Source organism: Rhea americana, unplaced genomic scaffold, assembly GCF_003343005.1.
Source record: "Rhea americana isolate MKP2758 unplaced genomic scaffold, rheAme1 scaffold_41, whole genome shotgun sequence".
NCBI classification, from domain to species: Eukaryota; Metazoa; Chordata; class Aves; order Rheiformes; family Rheidae; genus Rhea; species Rhea americana.
In genome coordinates this window covers 374,719-402,030 of record NW_028186546.1, presented here as the reverse complement: position 1 = coordinate 402,030, position 27,312 = coordinate 374,719, and the positions used below count along the sequence as shown (strand labels likewise).

Below are 27,312 nucleotides of genomic sequence, written 5' to 3'. Positions count from 1 at the left end.
AGGTTGTGAAGGCAGAGTCTCAGCAGGTTCAGAAAGGGCTTTGACAAATTCAGGGACACCATAGAGAGATGCTGGAGGGAACAGGCAGGGATGTCCCCTCTAACATCCCAGTGGATGCTGGGGGCACAGGGGACAGGATTGCTGATGCATTCCCTAAATAGTATCTCCCACTGTCCTTGTTGATTTTCCCTTTGGGTTGGAGTGGGATATGGTACTTGGTGGAACAACCTCCCAGCGGTGACAAGGACTGAGACCAGGAAAGACCTGGCAGCTTTCTTAGGTTCAAAATGGAGCTGGTCCAAGGCTTGAAGCTGGGGCTTTAGAGTTCAGTCCTGGCATCGCTGGTTGGGAAATGGGGGAGAGCACTGGGGGCTGTGGGTGCAGGAGGAGGAGATGGGGCACCTGCAGGTGTCGATGCTGGGTGTGGCACTCACCTCTTTTCACATTTTACGTAGCGCCCTTGGCTGTCTTTGCCACAGTTGCCATACGTGTTGCCAGCCATGTTCACATCCTGGAAGCAGGCATCAGGGGCTGGCCAGGCACCTGCAGTAAGGAAGAAATCCAGCATAATCAGCAGTCCAGAAAAGTAGCCAGGAGGGAGAAGGTAGAAATACTGAAATTAAGAAGAGTGTCTGAAAGCTCATGCAGAAAACATCACACAAGGTTTCCTGGAGCACCACTGCTGTGGGTGTGACACAGAGAACAGCGCAATAGGGGTGAATCTCGTGGAGGAATCTCCTGTGGAGGGGCTCGTGGAGGATTTCAGCCCTGGGTGAGGYTTTCCCCATCGTTGCCTGCTGCAGCTCTCCTGCAGAGGGTCATAGCACAGCACTGGCCCCAGGAGGTGGCAGTGTCACTGTGCCAACTGGGACCCGGAGAGCTGTGCGCACTGCGTGGGGTGTGAGCAGTGAGAGGTGTGTGTATATGGGGAGTGAGCAGAGTGTCGAGCGCGTGTACGTGGGGACTCTGCAGGCTGTGCACAAGCCATACGCAGTATGTGAGCATATGCTGCATACGGCCCTATGTAGCACAGGGGCTGCGTGCAGCCTGGGGGCCAAACGCAGCGTGGGGCTGTAAGCAGCACATGAGCCCTAATGCAGCAGCCTATGGGCCAAATGCAGAGTGGGGGCTGTAGGCAGCGTGTGTAGCTGCGTGCAAAGTGCAGGTCATATGCAGCACATGAACTATATCACCTATGGGCCTATAGGCAGCATTGGAGCCGTACGTAGCACGTGTGCTGTATGCAGCGTGGAGGCCGTGCGCTGCAATACGTGTGGGTGGGCTGTGCACAGTGCAGGACCGAGCACCTGTAAGTGTGCACACACCATGTCCAGAGCCCTCCCTCACAGATGCAGGCTCCCAGCCCACGAGCGAGACAGCACACACGGTCCATCCACCGTGCTCCAGCTCCACGGGCAGGAGAACCTCGGCCCTTCCCCAAGCACAGACACGGGATTGAGACCCGATGTGTCTCCTGCTCCACGGAAGGGCTGCAAGGGGGCAGGGCTTGGGGTCCAGCATGCTTACCCGGTCCCCAGAGCTGGATGCACTGCTGGTGGTGGGTCATGCACATGCCGTTGTTGCAGTAAGCCTCGCCATAGGCACAGGAGGAGCCATCCAGCAGGTARACATTGGCTGGACAGTAAGGTGAGGCACCCGTGCAGTACTCAGGGAGGTCACAAGATCCTGCCGCTTCCCTGCAGATGGTCCCAGCCACCTTTAGCTACCAGAGGAAGAGAGAGACGTATCAGTACCAAACAGCAGTAAACACGCTAAGCCAGGACTGGCACTGTCTCCCAGCACAGCCCAGGGTCAGAAGTCATGAGTACAGTTCCCTACGGGACTAGAAGGGACTCCCAAGGTGGATCCCTGTGTAAAGGGGGATTCCTGGGGCTGGACACCAGTCACAAGAGCAGCCAGCAGAGAACCTCCAGAGAATGCATGTTCATGGATAAACCTTCCCATTTGGCCCTAGAGGTGCTGAACTCAGGGCCTGTGGAGGGACATGCACATGATGAGTTCCAGGGTGACAGTGGGGGCCGTATTCCCCTCCTTGGCCCGAAGAACCCACACCTCACAGGCGGGTGAGCGGGTGGGAAAAGCAGGAGTGAGTTACCCTGCAGTTCTGGCAGCAGTCACCGTGGGCACACTGGGCCCCTATCTTCAGAGTGCAGTTGTGCGCGTTGCAGCACGGGTTGGTACACTCCTGTGGAGAGAAGAAACCACCACAGTCAGCAAGCCTGTCCCTTTCCTTTCCCTAGCCGAGTCCYGTGGCTCCCTCTGGCTCCTTCATCAAGCATAGCATTATTATTCTCACTTTGCTAAAAGGGGAAACTGAGGCACGGGGGAGTAAGAAAGAAATGAGTACTCAGGGCAATGCCAAGTAGAGAGCCAGCCCCAGCTAACAGGATTTAGGAATGTAGGGCTGAAAAAGGCCCTTGGGATGGAGTTTCCAGTGGAGATTTCTCTGAGGTYCCATGACCAGCCAACCCATTCTTGCTGGAAATAAGTCTCTCCACATGGGATGCCCTCCTCCTGCCTGGCTCCCTGCAAGTAGCTGAGAGCCAAGCTGCGAAAGCCTCTTTAGAACAGAGATGCAGTGCCCAGGACCATACCTCCACCTCCCCACAGTCACAATCTTCTCCATCTTCCAGAAAGCCATTGCCACATTTCCGGCCAACAACCAARTCCTTGGTGTCAGGCAAGTTGAAGAGACACATGCCACCTCCCTTCTGGAAGTAGTTCTCCAGCTGCCTCTTGCTGCAGGAGCTGAACACACGAGGGAAGGGATGTCTGTGCAGAGGAGAGATGGGGAAAGATGGGAACTGGGGCAACCATTACTAGGAAAAGATGGAAAAATCACAAATAAAGCTTGGAAATAGTGACATGAGGAAACTAGTACAACTCCTTCCAAACACCAGAGTAGAAGCCATCATCAGCCAGATTGGTTGATGCTGCTAACATTGTCCACCCCAAACCCACATAGCCAAGCATCAGACAGAAAAAAACAGAAAACTACACCAAATCCAAGCATTTTCCAGAATGGGATTGGCTGGACAAGCAGGGTTGCTATACACCACCCCACAGAGATTGAACACCCAGCAGGAAATCTCTTGGAYATCCCAATGATCTGAACCCAAAAGCCTGAAGTTTGGAGTCATTCAAACTGCAGCCAAAGGTACAGCTCCAAATGTGACAATACTGGAAAACAGAGCCTTTTTAAAAGGAAAAAGACAAATTGCCATGGTTTTCTTTTTCAAAGATATTTCAGTAGGAAAATTATGGGCACATGGAAATTAGCATGTTGGTCTTCCTATGTATATAATCTTAGAGAAATACTTGGGATTAGATATCCATAACTCTAAGGATCTGCGACATGGACCTGGCATCCCCACACAGCTGCAGTCCCAAGCCAAAGACAAGTGTACAGCTGCTCTATCCCCYGCTGGGATATGTTGGGGGGACAGGCTCTGCCAGTTTGAGATGGGGGTCCCTCGCATCACCTCCATGCCTACGTCCAGGATGCTGCAGATCCCCTCCACTCTAACCACAAGGTCAGTCTCTATGTTACAGGGACTATTTGCCCAGGCTGTCTGCGATATACACGTTTGTCATCGCTGAACTGGTGATGGGAAATACCTTTCTGGGACTATTTAAATGCCACGAAGGCTGAGACAGACAAAAATCCTTTAAAAARGTAAAGAAAAAAGAAACAAATAAATGGCTGTATTAAATAATTAACAAGGCTTGAGCAACAATAAAACAAAAAACAACAACAACAAATCAGTACACACTACATATATAGCCATTTCAACAGCCCAACTGATCTTTCAACTAAGCAGCTGGACAGAAATCGGTGATTTTTTTGAGAAATTCTGAGAACAGTTCTTCCTTAATTTTGCATAAGTTTGTGGAGCTTTTTGCGTGATGCATTATAAAGGAGGAAGCAGATGGTAGAAATGCATGCACTGCTCTCAGTTTCAGTGTTGTTTTCGTTTCCTCATATTGCTGAAAAGATTTTGAGATTAGGATGTCCTATTTTTGACATATGCCAGAGGGCTTTTTCTGAAGTAATTTTGCAGTCTGAGAGAAACTTCTTGAGCTGTAGGAAAAATGCAGGTGCATACAAGCTATCAGAGAGTGAGCAAGTAAATAAGTCCACAAATTGGTACATGAACATGTAAATAGGGACAGACTAAAGATAATTCAAAACGTGTTTCCCAATCTTGTGAGGAAAAACATTTTAGCAAAAGAAGAAAAAAAGAAAAAAGAAAAGAAAGAAAAGAAAAAAGGGTTTTTTTTTTTGAGAAATATTTGGACTGAAAAGCACATTATCCATTTGAAAATGGAGCCAGGCTATTCACGTGCCACTTCTTTCCCCAGACAGTCTCTTGGACCAGGCAGCATCTCCCATCACCCTGCACAGTTCATCTTCTCCAGGAGGAGAAGCAAGGTGTTGCAGGGGGATGTCTAGCCAGAAAGCTTTGCCTGCAGAGGTAAGCAGGGGCACAGCACAGCTGAACTACAGCATGCGGTATACTGCTTTCTTCCAGGGTATCYAACTCAAATGGATGAGGGCAGGAAAATTTGGGTTTTCCATACCTAAACAAACAATCAGCTACATCTTCCTGGATGCAGGCACTTTTCCCCATCAGAAGCCACCTAAACCCTGTTCTAACAGCCAGGACATCCAAATCTGTCACAGAGAACAGATTAGGTTAGGCAGCTCCCCAAAGCAAAACAGAATTATGATTATTGACTGTTATTTATTAACTCACTGACCAGGCGGGTTCAAAGAACAGGGAATAAATCGCTGCTCTTCTGCAATGCAGGGAAATCTGGGACAATCATATCATCAGGAGATGGAAAACCAGATGGGGGAAYGGCCTTGGAAGGGGAAGTGGTGCCAGTTAGACAAATTTCATATAGTTCTGAGCTGAATTAAGGGGTAAAAGTAAATCAAAGCAAACTGGGGGTGAGGGAGATGCTGGAGAACGTGAAAGTTAGTTACTGCTAATCTGGAGCATCCTGCACCTGGACTTTAATGAGGCTGGCTGTAGGGAACATGAGCTCATCTCACCTTAGCCCTGCAATGCAGGGCTTCCCCACCAGCACAGCCACAGCCTGGCTGCAGACTGGGGGCTCCTTCTTCCTCCAGGTTTACAAGTGAATAGTAATTTCATCAGGGTGTGGATTAGCACAGGAAAGGCCTTGGGTTCCCCAGCAGCCTGCACAATATCCCACCGTACAACCAGCCGAGCAGCAAAGCAGTACTGCTGGCGAGAAACAGGCCATGTAACATGTCAACCAGATGAAAGCCATTCACCTCCGTCCCTGGCTCTTCCTAGGGTTGGGGCTGCTCAGAGAGCGAGCTGGAAACCAAACACTGCCTTCMTCTGTCCTCCCTTCCTCCCTTGTCCTCTCCTAGCTGCTCTGCTCTCCTTCAAAGACCTCCAGAGTGGTCCATTCCTCCTGAGCAAGGCAGGAGTTCACAGACATGCTGTTATCTTTTCTCTGCATGTTTTGCCAGGGAGGGATGAGAATTGCAAGCTCCTCTTGACCTCTGCCTGCTCTGGAGAAGCAGAACATGCAGGGAAAGCGGGGAGGAAGGCAACCAGCCAGCTTCCCCTTTGCAATGTGGAGCCACACACACAAAAGAGCATCTGCAGGACAGGTTCCCCCTTTCTGCTCCCCAGCCTGCACATCTGGAAATGGCATCTGGATTTTGCTCGAGAGCTTGAGGCCATGTTCCCCATATCCCATTCCCATCATCACCCTGTCTCTTACCCGGTAGCTGCTGCCATGACACAGCCGCCTTGCTCAGGAGTGGCCTCCACACAGCAGCCCTGGCTGTCATGGCTCATGCCGAAATTGTGGCCGATTTCATGGGCCATGGTGGCGGCTGCTCCGATGGGCTGCTCCGAGTGGTCCTGCGCAGGGATGGGGGGCTGCGTCAGAACTGCAGCCAGGGAGTGGAGAGGGACAACCTCCCCACAGGGCTGGGTTGGGAGCACAAGACAGAGGGACCACAGCACTCCTGGGTTCACAGCTGAATCCCACGGGCTTAGGGCGGGGGGAGGGACGAAACAGAGTTTAGTGCAGAAGCGGGGTTTGGACTCCCTGAAAGTCCACATGAAGCTCCCCACAAGCGTCAGCATTTTTGCTCTGTGATCAGCTTGGTGCAGGACCAAGCTAGGAATAGGCCTGGAGAGCTCAGAGGACAAAAGAAGAGGCAACGATAGATTTCTGGGAAGATCTACTGCTGGAGYCAACTACTGAAAACTCTGAGGCCTCAGAGGCACACAGCCAGAAACCACAGTACCCCACACCACTATCCTGCTGGACAGGGCTGCTGTCACCCCACAAGGGTGCAAGAAGAAAAACAAAACCCTGCACAAGCAGGGAATAAGCAGGGAGTATTCAATATGAGGGGTCAGGAGCAACTTCCAATTCAAGAGATCCTGATGCTGCCACTAGCTCCAGCTGGAGGGTGTACATGGGCCAGAAGAGCTTTATACTGGCCTTTTCTCACCCTCCTCCTAATTGCATAGCCAACATCTAAGAGGGTTAAGGGACTGCACCTGCATCTCTGTTGCAACGCAGCACAGCTGGTCCTCTTTACCAGCAAACAAGATGGGGTGGTAATGGGGTCCCCAACCTGGGAAGATCAGCAGAGACTCCCATGCCTCCCTTACCACGCTGACGCCTCCAGAGTTATCTGGGCTGCACATCCCCTCCAGTGGGGCCATGCCGATGGTTGTCCCCCTGAACGTCTTCCCGCTGTCCAGACGTGTACCGGAAAGGAGAGCGGATGGCGATTAGCGCCTCCAGACAGGGCAATGAGCACCTGTGGGGGCACTGGGCTCTGCGGAGACCCTGGGCTGGGCTGGGAGCTCCCTGCCCTACCAACCCCAGGTCCACAAGGGTGCTCACGTCAGCAGCTGGGCGTTGTCATGCTTCTTCCGAGACCTCAGCGCCCTCCTCCACTGCAGGAAGGACCAGAGTGTGGCATTGGCATCACTAGTCACAGTGCACTGGTCCCGCTCTGTCCACACCTCCAGGCCGATCAAGGCCACCTTGATATTCAGTGACCTGTAAAACTGCAGGAAGGAGACAGGGATGGAGGGGACAGGGACTGGCATTTACAGCACTTCGTTATGCTCCCCCATCACCACCACGGTGCCCTGGTCTTCGGGGCCCAGTGAGCAAAAGCACTGTTTCCGCTGGTAGATCCCCATGCTTTCTCTGGATGACTCAGGGACACACTTCTCCCCAGTCCACCTACAAACATGAGTTCTACAAACAAAAGTATGGGCACATGAGCCAGCGATGGTAGCACAACAAGCTGCCACCCAGGTGCTTATGCACCTCCTGTGCACACCTAAATTGTGGCTGCATGTCAAGGGTGCTGGCTTTAATCATGGTCATGGAAGTAACAGCTGSACATGTACCTGGGCCAGGCAAAGAGCTGGCACTCACTTCACTGCTACAGCTCAGCTGATGCAACTCATTTTCCACTGTGCTTATAACCATCATCTAAACTCCTAGCATCAGTGACACAGGAACAGGCCCCTCGGGTGCTTTCCCATGCAGAGAGAATGACAAAAGCGATGGGCTGGTCCCTCTCCCTGGCCCTTACCTTGTCTACGTAGTTTGCAATCTCAATGATGCGCTGCTTGGTGTGGCCCAGGTTGAGATTCTGGTTCCTGAACTGCAAAAAGATGGGTCCAAGGAAGGAGGTTGCAATCCAAGTTTGATGCTTTCAACCCCACATTTCCCCTCATGCCAGGCTGCAGGGGGACCGGTGGTGCAGAGAACAGGATAAAGGGGATTGTCACTGGCAGATGGTGTGCAATGGGAGAGCCAAAACTGCTGGAGACCTGACACTTCATTGTTAAGCTACAGCAGCATCTCTCTCACTTGTGCAACAGAAGCAGGGAGGAGGACACCCAGAGCTATCAGGATGTGACAATGTGCRATTTCCAGTGACTTTGGGAAAAACACAGCCTCCAAGTGAGGCCTAGAGGCATCCATACCTAGTCCTGTCTTGTGCTGGACACATCCTAGACATGCTACACTCATGAAGCTTGGAAAGCGCAGCCATTAATGGTGCTGCTGATGGTTATCAGCAACCTAGTGAAGATTGTCAGATGAAAAGTGGAGAGGGAGAAAGAGAGGGATTCTGGCTTATCTGCAAAGGACCGTGTTTCTGTCCCTCTGGAGCTCACCAGTGTGTGATCAGCAACGATGAAGAGCTCCATGTACTTCATGGTCCTCCAGGCATCTCTCTTCATCTGCAAGACAGACAGGGTTCACAGSAGGGAAGCAGTAGGCAGCCTGGGGCACAGAGGCATGGGCCACTGGGTATCCTAGGCACCTCAGACATGGCAGTTCTGCCCAGGAAGGATGGTTAAGGGTAGAAACTGAGGCATGAGAAGGCAAGTAAAATTTGGGGGGGGGGGCGAGGGGAGCGCTATGGTGCAATTCCCAATGTCAGCCCAGGACCAGGAATCCAAGGCCAGTTCCCTGGTAAGGACTTGTTGAGATGCTGCATTCAAACACRTCTACAGGCTCCCACACCGTATCATCCAGCATTGGTCCCCCACCCACATCTCCTAGGTGTTCCCGTTGAGATCGCCTGCCCAAACACAACCCACACAATCTAATCCCACCCAGGGCAGCATAAGGTATTTAGCAGGGGCATGGAGGGACTGATCCCAGCCCTGTGTTGCTCCTATGAGTGAAAGACCAAGGGATTTACCCGGTAATGCGCTGGCTTGAAGAAGCGAGTAATATCGGCTATGCTGCTGCCAAAGTCTTCGCCGTGGCCACAGGTCCCACCTTTGACGGGCAAGTGCTCTGCTCGGTAGATGATGTGATGCCCTGGCTCTGGGGCTCCCAGGGGTTTCAGGTAATAGCTGTCATTGCTRTTCACTACAATCAGGCCCCTGGCAATGAAGAGGAGAGCAAGCCCTGAATGGTTCCTGTTGCTCTTTTACTCCAGCTCCCTCARCCCTTGCTGAGGCCTCACAAACGGGTTGCACCTCAGGGTTGGTTGGTACTCAGGGTGGGGCAGAGGAGAGAGACAGGTGCCCCTGTGACTGCAACCCTTGGTACTAGTGTACCCTCAGCACTAAAACCTCTATGTTTGTAAGATCACTTGAATGCAACATTGCCTCTATTAGCTCAGATTGTGACTGCATCTTTCCTTCTCCATTTCCTCCACTGAGCTGGGAAACGCAGCCCTTGTCCTGCAGCTGCAGAGCCCTGTAAGTGCAAAGGGGACCTCCCTGGGGTATTTCTAAACTCTTCCTCAGAGAATGAGTGAGACAAGAGCAGGAAGAGAGCCCCTTAGTTTACAGCAAAGCTCAGTTCTGGAGCATCCACCATGTGGTACAGGGTCTCACTACTTCCGCAGATGGATTACATTGAGCATCCTGCACACGCTGAGCAACCCGCAGAGAAATGCCAGGCAAGTAGCCAGCTGGGCATCTGCTCTGCATGCTGGAAGTCAGGACTCCTGGAGCCACAACTGCAGCTAGTTTAGTGATYAAAATCCTGCAGGGTTCCCTCTTCAAGGATGATCTGTCTAGGGCCAAGCTGGGCTACACGGAGGGAGCTCAGGAGTGCCAGGAGATCGTCTCTATCCACCTGGCTCATCATCACCCCAAACTTTGTGGAGGGAGACCTCCTGGGCAAAATGGACCCCAAGAGACACAACCGGGATTCAGATGCTACCGTTGCTCCTCCATCCTACACCCAGGGTCAATCCGAAGGATTGGGGAAGAGAAGCGACAGAAAAAAAAAAATCAGTCACGCAAACCATCCAGCGCTCACTGAGTGAACAGTCCCTGGTGCAAGGAAGGGATGCAGTCAGGCTTGTCAGATGCACTGCCTTCGTTTGAGCTTTTTGGGCTTTCCTTGCTACTCTTGGTGCCAGGGGTTTATCAGAAGAGGATAACTGGAAAGAAGAGGGCTGCCAGATCCAGCCCTCTACCTGCCCATGGCCATACAGTCCCTTTGGCTTGCGAGACCAGCAGCTGGGAGCCTCCCGCTTGGTGTCACATGCCTCCCTGTCCCATGGTTGCTCCCTACCTTATTCCTGAGCAGGTGCTGAGGACAACCCAGGAGCTCCGGTACCCGCGGACACGTCCATGGTAGTAGCAGTGATCCTGGGAGAAAGGCAATAGATACTATCCATTACAAACCTTCAGGCAGAACCAGTGTCCTTCCTCTCTGCTCTCTCAAACCACGGGGCAGAAATCTCCCTTGCCCCCTAAATAAATGCCTCACAGTACCCTGGGCTGGGCAGAGCTGCATGCCTTGTCCTTAAGGCCACGTGACTCCCATCTCTGAGCATTTTACAGACAGGCAAGTGTTGTTCTGAACTGGGGAAAGGAAGGGACGGAGCCAGGATGCTGTCTCCTCCGGCAGTTCAACTGGGGACACGGACAACCCTTTCACCGGGCTGTGTATGCTGGAAGGGAGAAAAATAGCAGGAAGAGGGGGACGGCAGAGAAAGCAAGAGATGCTCAAGGCCTGCTGAGTGACAGGATGGGGCAGGGGAGGCGAGAGCAGCCCTGGCGCAGGCGCTGCCCTCTGTGCTCTGTGTTTATATCCCTAGGTGCTGCATCTCGGCCAAGAGATACAGGCAGCCGCGTGCTGCTCTCGTTCCTCCCGCAGCATGCGTCAGCCACGCTGCCAGGGAAAACATGTCACCTCCCTCGCAGCGAGGTTTTGCCTTCAACCTGGATCGTTTTACAGCACGGGTTTGATGCACAGCCTCTCTGATGCCACTGAGGGGACACGGAGTTGCGACGTGGCACAACAGGGCCTCTCTGATCAGTTTTGCTGCTGCAGAAAATATAAGCCACATCCAGCAGACCTTGGTCTGCTCATCTCCGTGGCCCCAAAACCTACAGGCAAAGGAGAGCTGAGACACAAGTCTGGACCTTCTGGTCATTCTTGGTCCCTCTGGCATTCACATCAAGCAGGTTTCCAGGTTCTTGACTGTCAGTCCTCCCCCGCAGCCATCATCCGGTACAGAGATGAAAGCAAGAGCCTGGCTGCCAGGACCTCTGGGTCCCACTGCTGCTGCTGCTAAACCAGCCTCAGAGGTGACAGACTTTGCCACATGCTTTAAGTTTCTATGACAGTGAYGCTCAAGTGTGGTTTCTAGGGAGGACCTGAGGCGCTGAGCTGCCCCAGCCTCAGCAAAGGAAGGAGCATGTGGTGCTGAGTTCCGAGAAGATGATCTACCTGCAAAGAGCAGCTATAATTAAAGCTGATCAGTGGTTTTGGGGGCCAGAGGTAAAACATAGGAAGGGAGAAATACCCCCAGCATCACCTAATATGGCACCTCTGTGGGAAGGAAGCCATCAGGGGATGAGCAGGACTCCTCCTCTACTTCCTCCCTGAGGAAACCACAGGATCCTGCTGCACCAGCCCAGCGGTCTGCCCCCCTCCTGCCCCACATCATCAGTCCTGCAGCTGCAGCACATCTGGGCACCAGCTCACCCCAAGAAAGGCAGCGTCTCTGCTTTTCCAGCGAGCCTCAGGCTGCTGCAGCATGACACAGAGGCAGGTTATGCTCTGAAGGCCCTGAGAGCCTGCTGAGCTGGGTCTGAGCCCACACTGGTGCACTGAGCACGCCAGACTCCGCACTGGTAGGGTCTGTCTGGTGCCTGTCAGCCTGGTAACAGGCCTGGGACTTGAGAAAGCCTACACCTATGTGACTTGCTAAATCAGAGCAGGGAATCAAAGCTGGGCTCCCCAGCAAGACACCTGCCCTCTCTGAGCACCCTTCTTCCCCCATGAGGTAACTCAGCCAGCTTGAAATAACCATGTGATAGAGCTCTGAAGGAAGGAGATCAGGAAGGAGGGTCCAGAGGTATAACTGCTAGACTTTGCTAGATTTTGGTGGAGCTCCTCTGATTTACGCCTCCTGAGATGACACCCCTAAGCAAACTAGACACAGCTCACGTGTCTAGTGCACCCACTCTCTAACCACTGGGCAACACTACCGCTTTGGGCATCTGTGCCCACCACCAGGAACAAGAGGGGCATCCAAGGCACCCCCAAAAATATTATTTCCCTCCTTCTCAGAGCAGGAGATGGGATATGGGACATGCGGCAGCCTCTGTGCCCCACAGAGGTGGAAGTGACAAACGCTCTGCAGCGGGAGGAAAGGCTTCAACAGGCAGGTTTCAGCTGCAGGGAACAACGCACGGGGCGAACGCTGCCCCGGCACTGCCTGACGCCACCCTCCCCTGGCACCCACCGTGTAGTTAGGAGCAACTGTCACGGGCTGCCCATCCTCAGCATAGTGCGTCTCAGTGTAGTCTGGCGACAGCAGCCTGYGGAGAGAGGAAGGAGAAGGGTGAGGACTGCCTGGGCTGCTCCTGGCATCCAGCAGAGAGCTGGGAACTGGCAGCTGGGGGGGGGGAAGTGGGGCCAAGCACCCTGGGCAGCTACGCTACAGAACGGCCCTGCGGTGCCCAGCAGTCCAGGGGTGAAGCCTGCAAGGACAGAGGACTTGCCAACCCAAGATGCATCCCAAGGCAGTGTTTGCAGCACCTCTCCTGCCGGAGCATCTCTCCCCACYCTTCCCAGGCATTGCGRTGGTGGTGGCTGGGCCGGACGCACRGTCCCCCTTCGCTGCCTCCCCCCGCCCCTCCTTGCAGGCAGTCCTCGCAAGAGCACGGAGCTTCCCGGACAAGCAGGTGCCGAAGCGTCCCTCTCCTCCAGGAAAGCTGAGCCGACAGCTCAGCTGCCAGCGCCGCGTCAGCGCTGGACCCAACCAGCGGCGCCGTGGGCTGCTCCAAGCCGCRTGCACCGGGCTGGGAGAACAGCTGCCCCGCCAACCGCCCTCCGAAGCAGGGCGAAACGCCATCCACGCCACACAGCRCACTCGCACCCACGCCAGCCCGCTCCTGCACAGATGCGGGCAGCGAGACAGRAGGATGGCCTCAAGGAAAGGGAAACTGAGGCAGGGGAAACTTGCACTTCACCTTTCCTGAGCAGGGGGTACCCAGACTTGGCAGCATTCCCCTTGCCCAGATTCTCCCTAGGTCAGCACGGCACATTGCTGCAAGATGCAAGAAGGCTGCTGAATCTCCTCTTTCTTCTACTTCCCTCCATTGCCCACGGCCCATAAGGGACCAGGACGGGCTGGACAGCAGGGACTGCAGCCCTGTTGGCCCCTGGGCAACCCTAAATGGAGTAGGGCAGCAAGCAGTACCAGCGCTTGGCCCACCGCCTGGCTCCGATGCCRCAGGCTCAAGCAAGGAGACGCGCACAGAGGATGAGTGATGAACCACAACCTCCCACTCCTTTCCAAAGTCCCCTTCACCTTCCGCAGCCCCTCTGTGTGCTGGTGCTCTCTGGCCCACGCTCAGACAACACGTCAGAGCTCCCAGTGCGGGCCCAGATACGACGACAGAGGTTGGGGCATCCACCACAGAGAAAATAGCTGGGGTTGGGGGGAAAGGGGAGACACCTCCAGCCATTTGAAAGGCTGGGCTGGGCCCCTCCTTTCCATCTCAGCAAGGAAGGGACTGCCTGGGGTTTCAACAGCCTCGGACAGCATARCTGGCCAGGCAGGATTTGGCAAGCATATCAGGGAGGAGATCGCATGAACGCRGCCCAACTGCCCACCAGGGATCAGAGGGCCTGGACATGGCAGAGTCATGCCTTGCCACGAYTGAGGACGAGCAGCCAGGGCTGGCAAAAGCTTCTCCATAAAGGACCAAGGTCCCACTGGGACAAGCCACAAAGACCCTCGCCCCTGCCAAGTCTCCTTCTGCCCTGCCACGAAAAAGCAACATTTGAACCCAACACCAAGCTGAAGTCCCTAAGGGAAAGAGCCCTGCCTGGAGAAGAAAYGGTTGGCCCCATGCTCAGTGCTTCAGCCAAGGGCACGCGAAATTGGGAGCCTCTGACACACCACTCCGTCCAGCCTTGGGAACGCCACTTAGCCTCACTCACCACACAGAAGGGCACCATGAGGGCAACGCTCCTGGCACTTGCTTCAGCGACAGGGCAGGGACCTCAAAACCAGAGCCAGTTCTGAGGAAGATCAAGCTCAGGCTGCTGCTGGTAGCAAAATCTGCACCCCTCCATCTTCACCCTGCTTGCTTTGGCCAGGATGGTTTTCCCACAGCTGCAAGCGATCTCTCAGCAAGGCCAGCCCCAGGGCGCTTCCACCGACACAGCTCCAGCCCAGCACTGATAAATCGCTTCCTGCTGCTGCAATGGGTGATGAAAATCAGGAAGCAAAATAGAGTGTGAAGAAGAGCCAGAGTAGYGTTTGCATCTGATGAATGGATGTGCTCAGGGGCTGCCCGTCCATCTGCACTACTGTGCAGATGCCACAGTGATGGACACCCTGCCATGACCTACAGCTGGGTCCCAGGAGGAGAGCAGAGCACGCATACAGGGGTCTCTACCATCCAGAGAGACAGCTCTTTGCAGACTCAAGGCTCCCCATCTTGATCAAGTGGTTAGATCCCACAGGAAGAACAAAGCAGGGTTGGGTTTATCCTTGGTGACAGTCTGGCCCTCAATACATGAGTTTTGGCCTCATCCCAGTAATTTTATTCTGCAATAGAAGAAAATAAACTAAGCACCCACCCYCAGAATAGCCTCAGGCTCTCTCCCCTTTTGGTTACTATTTTGCAACCAGTTTGCCCCAAAAATGTCCTTGTGGGCTCCTGCCTGGTTTCCAAGTCCACCAACCCCTTGCCCAGTGAGTCCCGTGAGCTCAGCCATGGCCGAGCACCAGTAAGTCCCATTACCCCAGGGAAATAACACAGGAGCTCAGACTGGGTCCTGTGGCTCCTCTCCCACATCCCGCGTGCGGAGAGCACGCGCCAAGCTGCTCTGCCCAGCAATGGAGCGTCCTGGGCGCTGCTCCAGCTCTGCGCTGGTAAATACAGAGGTGCCTGGGGCGGAAAGGCTGTCGGCCAACCCGCCGAGACAGCCACCCAGCCAGCGCGGGGGCRGAAGGGCGGCTGCCCATGCGAGATGGGGACAAGTCAGCCGAGGACAGTGGAGCTGCGAATGCCTCTGGACTGTGGTTGGGAAACAGGGGGAGCAGGGAGGGTTGAGTCGATCCTATAATAGGGGGCACAGCAAGTCCCAGAACGGCTCMGAGATGTCTTCTCCAGGGCAGGCAAAGGACCAAGAGCCTCAGGGAAGGAAGGGCAGGAAGGAAATGCGGCGACTCCTATTTCTGCACAAGGCAAGGCCTTGTTAGAAGACACAGGCAAGGATGGGTTTTGGATGACAACCATCTCTCCAATATCCTGGGGAAAGAAGACTTAAGGTCTATCATTTGTCCATGAGCTAAACAGGGCCAACACAGCCCTGTTAGCTAGCACAAGAAAGCAGTGCAGACAGCCACAGCTGTCTTGGTCTCCCYAGCAGACAACCTCTATGCACGGACAGTCTTGGGTGCCCTGGATGCTCTTGGGCACTCAGCTCCCATCTGCTGCCACAGAAGTTCTCTCATGCTTCCCTCACCCGAGCCCAGCATCCTCCTGCCATGCCCATGGCTCAGCCTCCTCACACTCTTCCAGCCCTGCAGTCACTGGGCCTTTCATCAACCCTTTTCTTCACCCCTTACAGCCACACTTCACTCTTTGGGAAGGCAAAGCAGCACCAAGGCCCCTGCTCACAGCTCCCATGTGCACTCCTGCCTCCTCTCCGGGGTTCACAGGCGTAGTTTTGCTGTCAAACACACGCCTGTGTCCACTCCTTCCAYGGCTGGTGTCTGCTCCCAGTCAGCCCATTTCCTCACCCCAGTTTTCCCAAGTTCAGCACTTTTCAGTAAACCAAATGCTGTCTCCGTCTGGCCAGGRCTCAGCTCCTCCCGCGCAGCCAGACAGCCGCAAACAGGCTCAGCTTCCAAACGTTTATAGCCTGACAATAACAAGAGGTGCACAGGAGGGTCATAAAAACTGGGAGCAATCTTAGAGATCCAAAGCAARGGTTTCAGCCCGTAAACTAAGCCAAGAGGAAGCCAAGCCCCCATCGCATACCCTTCCTTCCCCTCTACCATCTCCCTTTCCCTGCAAACAGCATACCCTGCAATGCCAAGGGGGAGCTAGGTAGACTGGGATACAGTAGTCTTGCCAACCCTAAACCACCAGATCCCAGTACCAGCAGCTATGCCATCGTCCGAGCATCAGCAAGGTTGCATGGCTGGTGGAAATCCAGCTGTATCAAGAACCGATACTAAGATCTGAGATTGCAGAAAATTGTCATCCCATTAATGAGGTTGCAACTATTTATGGCTTAGATTCTAGGTTAGACCCTCCTACAGGACCAGTATTATGGTCATGAGAAGAAATAAAAATATTTCTGCACTTGGTGCACCAGTTAGAGAGGAGGCTAAACTCTGCACATTAGCTTTTAATCCCTTACCRCCTCCCCTATTGCTCATAGACCTAAAATGAAGCATATACCAAATTCTCCTTCCCTACAGATAAAAACAAACAAACAAAAAAAAAAACTGCAGGTCTGAGACCTGCTGCCCAACAGGGCAGCTCATGGGACGCTGAGATGGGTGATTGGTACCTCAACCACCARCAAGAATAGGGCTTTGTCCCCCCAACTCATCCCCTCTTCTGCTCTCYGGGACAGTCAGGTTGAATTCAGGARGCAGATGAGGCCAGATGCAGCGCTGCAGGAGGCACAGACAGATGTGATATGGCTCAAGCAGGCACAACAAAAGGCCAGGCCAAACCATTGCTGAGTGATTCAACRCAGAGAAGTGACACCGTGCCAGCATGGGGCCTTGTCCTGCTCCGCTCCAGCCCTGGCCAGGGCATGAATCTCTCAGAGCCACTAGCAAAAAGCAGAAGTGGCAAAAAGCCACTTCTGGAGAGAATGGCTTCCTGCCTTGCATCACACTGCTCTGTCACAGCAGCATCAGGTGAACAYCAGGAGAGATCTGGATCCACAGAGGAACAAATGACCCAAATTCCCCAAGGCACACTGTCATCTCACAGGAAGGGAGCAGGGATACTGCAAGGATGAGCAGTGGAACAAAACCCCATGCAGTGCCGTAACGCTGCTCCTGCACCTAACTCGCATCATGTAAAACCGAATGAGTTTACATGACGCAAAAGGAGGGAGCACCCTGGCTGTCAGACTAGACAAATCCCCTCTTTGCCCACCAGGATCCTAACAGATCCCTYCCCCAAAGCCTAAGAGGTCTAAGGSAGCAGGGCACTGAGMACAGCAGCAGGAACAGGCACCAGGTACTGAGAGTGTTGCTCCAGCTCTCAGGCAGCTCTCTCTTCCCCTCCCTGGTTATTCTGGTGAGCGTGTTTCTGTATCAGATCCGGTTTCCAAAAGCAAGTCTACCTGGTGATCACTTCCTGCCTTGGCTACACTCCRAGCTAAATGAGGTTTGCAGTAGGGCTGCCGGCAGAAGGAGGAGATGGGTGCACTCTCTTCTCCTGCCTTTCCTCCCTCTCATCTGGAGGCTGGGGTTGAAGTGCTGGCATGAGGGGATTGCCAGGCTGGATGAATGTCACAGTACACCTGAAGGGGGGCAATGCAGCTGGCAGCAGCAGGTACCCCAGAGCTGAGCCAGGGAAGGAGATCAGAAAGGAAAGAGTAAAGCTATGAGACAAGATGGCCCTTAGCCTTGCTAATGTCAGAGTTCAGCATGAGCAAGTACACAGCAAGACATCAAGCAGGGCTGCTGGGCTTTCCCCGAGGCAACCTGCCTTGGATGGGCTGATCCACCAAGAATGGACTACCAGAAGGGTAGCAGAGAGCTTCCCAAGTCACACTGGCCTCTCAGATCCTCTCAATGTCAGCAGAAGCAAAATCAGGCCAGTCTGATATCTCTAAAGACCCTGTAGGGTCACTCCTCTCAATGGGACAACACCATAGGGCTGATAGCTGGGGAACCATGTGTTCATCAGCACAAGAGCAGCACAGGAGTGCCTGCCTATCCCGTCGAGCCTTTCTCCCCACCACCATCTCCATCCCCAAAACACTTAATGCCATCTTCCCCCATACTAGTTTCTGCATAACAGCATTGCCTTGGCCTCCAGTTGTCACCCAGAATCTGGGAGGGTGTTGTCAGGAATATATTAACCTACATCCTAACATTTTATCACATCGGTAAAGCAAGAAGGTGGAAGAAATAGCAGCCAGTGCTTGAACAAACTCAACAGCACAATACCACACAAGAGATGGGACACAGAGGAACCAAGGAGATGATGCAAAGCCTGTGGCAAAAGCTGTTTCTTCTATGACATCCAGGTGTATCCAACACACTGGCACTGCCTCTCCAAGGGAAACGTCCCTAAAGAAATTCATCATCCAGAYTCCCAAAGGAACAGCCACAGGCCCGAGTCTTGGTGGCCAGCTGTCRTCTGTCCTCCCATAGAGAGGGTCATCATGTCAGTGCCACTGTGCCCCCCGTCACCCCAAACTGAGCCATCTAGAAGGAGATCAAGGACTTCAGTACAGAGCAACAGGCAGGGAGGGGAGCAGGGTGGCTTCCTCAGCAAAGCAGTTCAACTGAGGGATAGGGCAGAAGCCCTGATATCTGATAGTGTATGAAGCAAAGGCTGGGATACAGCTGGGGGCAAAGGCAGGACAAGCTCTTTGCACAGGACACCATGACTCCAAAAAGCTGCCAAGCAGGAAAAAGCTGATGAGAGACAGGGGAAGAGGTGGCTGTGGGYGGTAGAAAAGAGTGAGCATTTCAGCCCTATCTCAGCATGGCAGAGTGCTGCATTGGCTCCATCTATCAGGAAGCCACACCAGGCTGTTACTTCCCCTGCAGGGCAGAAGAGCCAGGGCAGGGCCCAAAAAGACAGCCAGGATAATATTGATTCAGCCAGCAGCCGTGCAGGGATGCCCAACGTGCCAAAACCCAGTTCCCAGCAGCTGGGCTAGTGCCATATCCCTTCTCCACCTACCCCAGGCAAAGTCAGCTCTCCCAGGCCCTAAAGAAACCCTCGCCCTAGTGTTGGGCAAAGCAGCAGAAACAGGAAGGGAATTTCCAGGAATTCCCTTCCCCATTGAGCTGCCTGCAAAGGCAGCCCCAACACTTACTGGTTTCTCTCCAGCACCAAGATGAGTTCTCTGCCCTCAGCCATCACAGCCACTTCCCCTCGGGCAGGCGCTGGCACCTAAAGAGGAAGTAAAGAAGGGACAGAGTTAGGGAAGAAAGAGCCCAGGCAACTGCCAGTCAGCTACCTATCACTACTGGGGCTTGTCTGTATTATTGTAGGACACGTGCCCTGCGGGCAACAAACAAAGCAACACACGCAATGAGTTTGAGCACAACCCCTGTTTGGGAAAGCAGGAGCTTTTCTGATTGCAAAACCATGACGCCGGGACCAGGCCTGGCCTCAAGTGCTGGGTGAAACAGCCTGGGGACGCTAGGAACAGACATGTCCAAAGGCAGAGGACTCAGCAAGAGCAGGGAGACAGGGGACTGGGAGCATCCTGGCCCTCTGAGCAGCGGTGGGGCCCCTCTGGGGCCTTGCAGTGTCTCCGCACAGCTCTGCAACCAGATACTGATTTCCTTYCCCTCTTCACAATCCCGGATTTGGGTGCTTTCTCAAGTCTAGCTATCAGCACACATTCYCACCTCCACGCAGCTCAGGCACCCTTGATTTGAGCTGTCTGTGGACCACTGGGTCCAGGCACCTCACAGGATACCTCACAGGACACTATCTCCTTTGTCCATCCTGTCCTCAGCACCTTCCTCTGCTGCCTGGTTCAGGTCACAGCCCTCAGCCTCCATCCCATGCTGCAAACTCAAGAAAGGAGAGAAATAAACCCTCCTGCTTAATTTCCTGTGAATTTCCATACTAGYAGGAAATAAAAGAGGAGAAAGCACTTGACAAGCAGCCAAGATTCACTCTGCAAAGATGGAGGTAAGAAAGCAAATTCAGCCTCTGGTAGCTGCTCCTGGTAGGGAAATGCACCACCTCTGTCCAAGGGAAAGCATATCCGAAAGCCAGACAACCGTATCAACCAAAACAACCTGCTTTATGTTAATGTCAGCAGAGATCAGGACCCTGCCAACACTGGAAGCTGCCCCTGCCCAGGGRTGTTTAGGGTGACTGGAGATTATCTCCTCCCCAATGGGTGGGCAGTGCAGACCCAAATTCAGGGAGATGCAAGAGTTTGGTTCCTACATGCCTTTCAGTGGTGGGTCTGAAGAGGCTGAGTCACTTCCTGAAGTGCATATAGCAGAGGACAGATTTGCATTTGGGTTTTGTGTCCCAGTCCCATTCTGTAACCCRCAAACTAGCTCCCCGCCCTGATGTCAGTTCTCCATCTTAATTCAAACATCTCCATGTCTGTGCTGCACCCTTCTGCTCCTCAAGCTGCACCCTGAGCAGGGTCTCTGCGTGTTTCATCCCGCCACAGCCCCTAAGCCAGGGCGAAGAGAGCCCTTGCTCCCCGCAGAGGCCAACGCCTGGTCAGATAACACCAAAGCACAGCCAGGYTGGCTCCATGGCCGGCGCTCTGCTCCTCCAGTCACCTCCAGGCCCTCAGGCAGCCGTCAGGAGGATGAGCTCAAGCACTTCCACATGTCCCGGCCGGGAGCCGTGCCCTCCCGCTGGGTGACTACGCAGTTTGTCATACCAGGGCTACGGAAATATATAGCAACCGCCTCAGCTCCCCAGCACCGGATAAACGCACCGTTAAAAATACCATCGGGCAGCAAGAGGAAATAATTGACTCAGCTTCCCCAGGATGCTGGAGGTTTTACTCACTCCCTCACTTTGGTGAGAGTTAAATGGGAATCAATTCCCTCGCTGCACGTACTGGTTCACACCGGTATAGCTTGTTTGTACTCGATGGGATGTACTGGAGCACCTGATGCCCAGAGTAGCTGCCCTCCTCTGATGCCCCCTGCACGGCCTCCCCAGCTCCACTACTGGGGACACTAAAAGCATCACTAGCTTTCACCCAGTGCCTTGCCAATACTTGGTCTTAACGCTCTTATCTGGTGTCTTTTCATCCAGTCCTTTTTTTGTGTAAAAACACACATCCCAACAGCTGCCCTCACGTACTGTTGCAGCTTCAACTGAATTCACACACACCTTTCCCAGCACAACCCAGGRCAGCAGCACCCACGTGTGCACACGATTTCTCATCCATCCCCTGCCTTGCAATTCCCATGCTGCCAAGCCATTCCCCCCTCACAAAAAAAAAAAAAAAAGAGCTGTGAAGTATCACCCTGCCCAGGTGCTCAAACCACCGCACACCATGGAGGTCCCGTAACACTGGCCTAAAACGACAGGAACAGCAGCTGCCTGCTAGCTCAGGCCAGGGTTTCCCCAAGGCAACCGCACAACCCCCTGCTCCTGCGAGCAGTGGAGATGTCGAGCACCACAGGCTGGGATGCTGCATGAGGGATCCCATCTCCGGGACCGCAGCACGGCTCAAGGCCATGGCACAGGGCAGCACAAGCTCAGCACCACAAGCGCTGCGCCCCCGAGCGACCACCGCTCTGCACCCGCAGGGCTCCTTTTTCCCACTCCTCCAGCACTGCATGTCTTCCTATATCTCCCTCTATCTTCTCGTCTCCGTCTCTGTTTACAGTCCTGCCTGCGGGACTGGCTCTGTTTATGTCTCGCCCTCTCAACGTCAGTCCCTCCCCGTACGTGATGGTGGAGCCTTTCCCTTAAGCTAAGTAAACAAGGCCAAGGCAGACTGGAGCACACACTCGCCCAGCTCCAATTTCCCAGCGAGACGGCTGTTATTGCAGCGCCTCCAAAGGCGGTGGAGCCCGGCAGGCTGCCAACGCTCAGGTCTCTGCATCGGAGCGTATCCTGGCTGGCCCTGGAAGCCACCGTCAGCAGCCACAGCACCCTGCATCCTCGTGGCTAGGGGATGCAAGCTATCGAATCGAACGTTTTCCCAGCTCCAAAGGGGAGCAAAAGGTAGAGGAAGGAGCCATCTCCCAGGCACAGCCACACACTGGCTTTGGCCACTCTTGGTAGTGTGACTTCATTGCAGAGCAGGTCACTTGGAATGCAACAGGGTGCTGGTGAAGCCAGGTTACTCCCAGTCTGAGCTAAGCTGGAGTCCAAATTCCCTAGCTTTCCCTTCTCATCCCTCCTAGAGACTGATAGCGAAGGATTGTTCCTCACCAGCACCCTGGTGAACACAAACACCCTCTGCTCCTCCAGCTCTGCCACCAGCAAAGCTGAGGCATAGGGTAAGCCCACACCCCCGGGCAAGGCACAAAGGTGACATYAAAGGCTCTCAAAGTCACAAAGTAACCTCCAGGCCAGCAGCTCCGGGGCTGCTCTTCTGGAAAGCATCACTCTTAGGGGAAGGCACTGCAGTAATGCAAGGCATTCTGGCAAGCAGCGCAACCCGGCACTGCTCCCGCATCCCAGCAAAGAGGGTTTGGGCTCCTGGGACACACATTCCTGCAGATCTCCTGCCTCCCACATCCCTGGCAGCCATGCCAAATTGAGCTACCGTGACAGAGGCACCCTGTTAAGCTGCTCAGATCATGGGGATGCTTTTGGCCCCAAGCAGAGGTGCAGACCCACAGCCAAGGGTCTCCTTGCCTCACATGCAGAGCTGGCTGGCAGTCAGCTCTCGGCATCCTGTCTGCCCAAAGACGGGGAGGCGCCGGCCACCCCGGCCCACAGCAGCATGGGGACGTAGAGATGGAGTCAGGCTGGCTAAGGTCCCCTCCTCCTCAAACACCGTCTTCCCAGCTCCAAAAAAGGAGACCAGAGTGTTTTTTTTTTAAAAAAAAAAAAAAAAGCAAATAAAGCCGAGTCCGAGGCCCTGCAAATTCCCAGCAAACCCCTTAGTCATGGCCAAGGCATGGCCACCCGGCTCCCCAGCCACAGCTCTCGGCGAGGGGCCCTGTGTGATATATGGAGCAGGAAGCTGGGGCAGAGGGCTCCTCTCCTTCAGCGATGGTGGGAACGGGCTGTATTTTTAGAACATGATCTTATACAAACATCGCTTACTGGCCAAACATGGTCTGTACATTTTTCTTGCAATTTCCCCTCTTCCTCCTCATCCCTCCCTTATTTCAAGCTGTTTCTCCCCGTCTCTGATCTTCTTAACACCCTCTCCTTGCCGCCCATCTCCTCCTCCCTCCTTCACCCCTAAGTCCCTGCCGATTCCTTCCTCCCAGGCACTGGGCAGCTTTAAATTCCCCAGCAATTACACCCTGCCTTGACTTAAGAGCCTTACTGGCAAAATGCTCCTTTCCAGCTGCTGTCTTAAAGGGACATCTGCATGCACAGGGTTACTACCGTCAGATGCTCTCATCTCCCATTGCAAACGCCGTTCAGCCACTGAGATTTTCAAAGGCTGGAAAACAAATGGGTGCTAAGGGCATCTGCATTCAGCCCCAGCGAGGTGACGTAGAATAAACTCCTCCACCCCATGCCTCAGTTTCCCCTGTTGCCAAAGAGGCGGCACAGCCCAGAGGAAGGAAGAGGGGGCTGATCTACTCCTACGGCCCTGAGATTCGGTGGGATTTCCCCTACTATAAAAAGATTTGGAAAGGATGGGGGGGGGAGCAGCATGCAAGCTGGGCTCTTCTGGGGGATGACAGGTCCCTTTAAAATCCAGCTGCCCCAGATGTTCGCAAGCCCAGGGGACCTGCAGAGCCCCCTTGGCCAGGGAGCCAGTTGGATCCCTTCGATGGGCCCCTGTGGAGCTGCTCCGAGCTGAGCATGGCTCTGCATCACCCTGCTCATAGTAGCTCAGCACGATCCCAGGATGGGCTGAAACCAGCTCAGCCCCTGGAGAAATAAAGTGCAGCAAGGAGGAGGAGGAGGAGGAGGAGGACTGAGCAGGCACCACCTCCCCCAGGTAAGCACAGGGTGCCTAGCACCTGGCTTTCACAGGGCAGGAGTCAAACCTCCCAGCTGCAAGGCCAATGGCAGGTGGTTGGGTGCCCTAGAGCTGCCGGGCAAGGCCTCACGCACCAAGCAYGGGCACAGCTTAGCACAGGAACTGCTGCCAGCCCCAGCTGGGGCTCTAGCATCTTCTTCCCCCCACCAAACACCACCAGCAACTTTTATCAGTCAATGGGAGAGATTCATTAGACCCCACAGTGGGCTGCAGGAAGCACCTTCCCTCACCCCGGACTGGAGGCAAACGTGGTGATCCCTCTGCAGGGCATCCCAAGGAAGCCAGTCCCACCGACAGGAGTGTGAGCTCTCCAGAGAGGGACAAAGCCCGCACAGGGCTCCCACTTGGGTCCTGGCAGCTCAGCCAAAGCAATGGGGCTGAGGGAAGCAAAGAGCAGCTGGGAYGAATCTGCCCTGGCCAGGGCCCAGCCCACAAGGAGCCCAGAAGACCCACTGGGCAGAGCTCAAATCTATTTTTTCTTTTTCAATCTGCCAATCAGAAAAACCACAAGAGATGTTTTCAGAAGAGCTTAGGCCAAAGGGTTTGCGTTCTTCTTTGAGAGGAAAAATGATCTTTTGTTTCTCCACAGTTCCCAGCCATCTTCCTCAACCAGACTCCCTCCTCCACCGCTGCTGGAAAGCTCATACTGCCTAGCATGAGACCAGCTTTYCTAAGAGAGCTGGCTAAGGAAACACTAAACTGCTTGTAAAATCAATAGTTAAGCCAAGATCAAGAAGCCGCACTAAAGTCACAGCCCAACCATCTGCCTGAGCAGGTCACAAAAGCCTCAATTTCCTAAGTAAGCACAAGCAAGTCTGAATACAAGAAGGAAGAAAGGAAGATGGGTTTCTATCCCACCATCAGTGATCAAAGTTTACCAGAAAACATTCTGCAGAGAATATCTTGATGGGTTTTGCAGCTCAGGTCCTGGCTGGAGCATCACAGCTGAGCAAGATCTTCCCCAAGCTCAAACCTGAGAGCAAAGTTAASATTTCAAGAGCTCTGACGTTAGGTAGTGGTGGATGCAGACCAACTTGCTCTGCAATGAATTGCTGCCTCAGGCCAGCCATATCTCTTTGTTAGGCCTGCTGGGACAGGGACAGTTTCATACATGGGAAGTCCACCAGGGATGTTGTGGTTATTTGGGTCCCATGTAGCAGTGCTTCTAATAACTGGTAAATAAGGGTCTGACAGAGGCTCTGCTCTTTGCAGCAGCCATGAATGTTCCTGCTCATTGCACTCAACAGTTCAGACCACAGAGCTCAACAAAAGCCTGAAGTGCAGCCTGAAYACCATGTCCCCCTCCTTTCTTATTCTAGCAACTTTCAGAGAGTAACAACTTTCCCTGAGGCCTCCTTTCCCCCCTCCTACCCCACTACGGTGTAATGACAACCCTCCATCCCCTTTTACAGAAAAGGGAATTAAGGCACAGGACTATATCTCACCAGCATTTCACTTTGCAGGTGCCTAAGCAGAAAAGAAAGGTTAGACCTTGCTCAAGTGTATGACTTCCTAAGATGGACATCAGGGTGGGTTTAGCCATCTCTCACTTGCTCTTCCATTGGTTTTGCCACCAGACCAAGTAGGAGATGCATCTGATCCCTAAGCACCAGAGCCAAGCAAACAGGACTGCAGAAGCACCTAACCAGAGGTGTGGGCCCTCTAAAGAAGGATTCAGATCCACCTTCCCATGGATAAGCCTCTGTCTTGCTCCAGTTGCTCACTGGAAAAGTAGCTAAGAACCTGGGCTGCCCTAACAGGAGAATCCAGGTCTAGGAGATGAAGGTAGGATTTCAGCTGATTTGAAGCAAATTCAGCTCAGTAATTCCGCTGTGGCTCAATCTGCCCTGCTGTATATTGAAGAGGAAAAAGGGTTTCCCTGCAGGAAACAGATTGCAGAAGCACATGTCCTAGGCAGAGAGAGCAAAGTCACCACACACCTGCTGCTGGGTGGGGGACCCTAAAAAACACGGAGCRTCTTTCTCCACCCTTCCTCCTCCTGCCATGCCAGGACCAGGCGGTGACACCAGCAGTGGCTTTGCCAGGTCCCCCCTGCCACCAGAAGGCAGGGCAGCGAGGTTTGTGCTCAGTCACAGGAGGGACTGCCCAGCACCCAGCTTGCAGCAAGGCCAGTCAGAGCTGCTGAACAACAGATCAGGAAGTCAGCCTTGAACTAGACATTTCTGGGCTGCAGAAAGCACTGCAAACCTTGAGAATTTCTTCCAGGCTTTGAGGAAAGCCCTGTTAAAAAGAGGGTTTACTCTCGCTCAAAATCTGCATCCTCAGTAATCAAGTCTCATTTCTCCTCATGAGAAAACAGTAAAACTCTTGTCCCTCTTAGGCTACGCTTCCCCCAGCTTCATGTGAAAGTAACACTTCCCAGCCAAGGTCCCCACTGCAGAGCCAGAGGAGGCATCATGTATCATAGCCCTGCTGAGACCGGCAGGGAAGCCCCAAGGACTCGCTGACTCCTCGTATGCCTGAGAGGCCACGGCAGCTTGATTCTTTGCCAATCGGGACATGTAAAAATGCTCATGCTGGTGGAGCTGTCACATCCCATCTTCGGGCTCAGAGCCCCACGATGGGGGACCCAAACCAGCTGATTGGGGTGATTCAGAGATCTGGGAAGCAGCTGAAGGACCGGCAGGAAGACCTTTAGGACACCCTGACCTATACAGGCAGGGAGGATCAAGGCAGCAAGAAGCCACGTCTGGGAAAAAGCAATTACAAAGAAAAAGAAATAAGGCCAAGCCTAGTAGATGCCTGAGCCAAATGCAGGAGACACAACACAGCACGATGGGCTGTCCTGCCAGCCATCTAGGGGTACTGCGATCCCTGGATAAATCACCTTCAGATGAGGGAAAGGGCACTCAAATGCCTSCAGCTCTGATACTGGTACAACAGTCACTGGATGCTGGTCTGATGTCAAAACYAGAGGAAGCAGAAGAGCTGGAGAGGGTTCAGCTAAGTGCTGGAAGAAGGACTCTAGGATTGAGAAACGTGGCCTGAACTTGTGCTCGTGTTCACATGAGAATTAACACAGTGGCAAGGCCAGCACTGTTAACATCTCCATTAGCTGATCACAACCTCCCCTGGCTCCAGGCCACCCCGCAGGGTGCCAGGAGCAAGCCCAACAGCCAACCTTGGCTTGGCAGAGTGAGATGGGGCCCAGGCCACGATGCAGGCCATGACCAATTCTTGGATGCTAACAGCAGGAAAGGCCTCTGGGTCAGCTCTGGCACAAGCTGCCTGCCCCATTCCCAACACCCTCTATTTCCCCTCCTGTTTCCTCTCCCTTCCCGCAGGGCGTAGCTCTGTGTCAGCGTCAGCCCTGGTACAAGACCACATCAGGGGCTTCCCCAACCTCCACAGCTAGGATCTGTGACCCCCCCCCCCCACCTACATCACACCGATCCTCAGAGCAGG

The 27,312-nt window shown here is 53.8% G+C and overlaps 1 protein-coding gene across 1 annotated transcript in view; it reads right to left on the bottom strand.

The window, feature by feature from the left end:
• The window catches only part of ADAM33 (ADAM metallopeptidase domain 33), a 47,267-nt gene that overhangs the window by 11,155 nt on the left and 8,800 nt on the right, over positions 1-27,312 (bottom strand). Inside the window, exons 3-15 of the mRNA XM_085314637.1 lie at positions 19,084-19,160; positions 12,281-12,356; positions 10,096-10,172; positions 8,762-8,948; positions 8,229-8,294; positions 7,640-7,711; positions 6,934-7,100; positions 6,696-6,780; positions 5,788-5,930; positions 2,616-2,793; positions 2,117-2,206; positions 1,528-1,723; positions 435-543 (exon numbers count right to left, since the gene is read on the bottom strand). Of these exons, the coding sequence (XP_085170763.1) occupies positions 435-543; positions 1,528-1,723; positions 2,117-2,206; positions 2,616-2,793; positions 5,788-5,930; positions 6,696-6,780; positions 6,934-7,100; positions 7,640-7,711; positions 8,229-8,294; positions 8,762-8,948; positions 10,096-10,172; positions 12,281-12,356; positions 19,084-19,160 (1,523 nt within the window). The remainder of the gene's footprint in view (positions 1-434; positions 544-1,527; positions 1,724-2,116; positions 2,207-2,615; positions 2,794-5,787; positions 5,931-6,695; positions 6,781-6,933; positions 7,101-7,639; positions 7,712-8,228; positions 8,295-8,761; positions 8,949-10,095; positions 10,173-12,280; positions 12,357-19,083; positions 19,161-27,312) is intronic.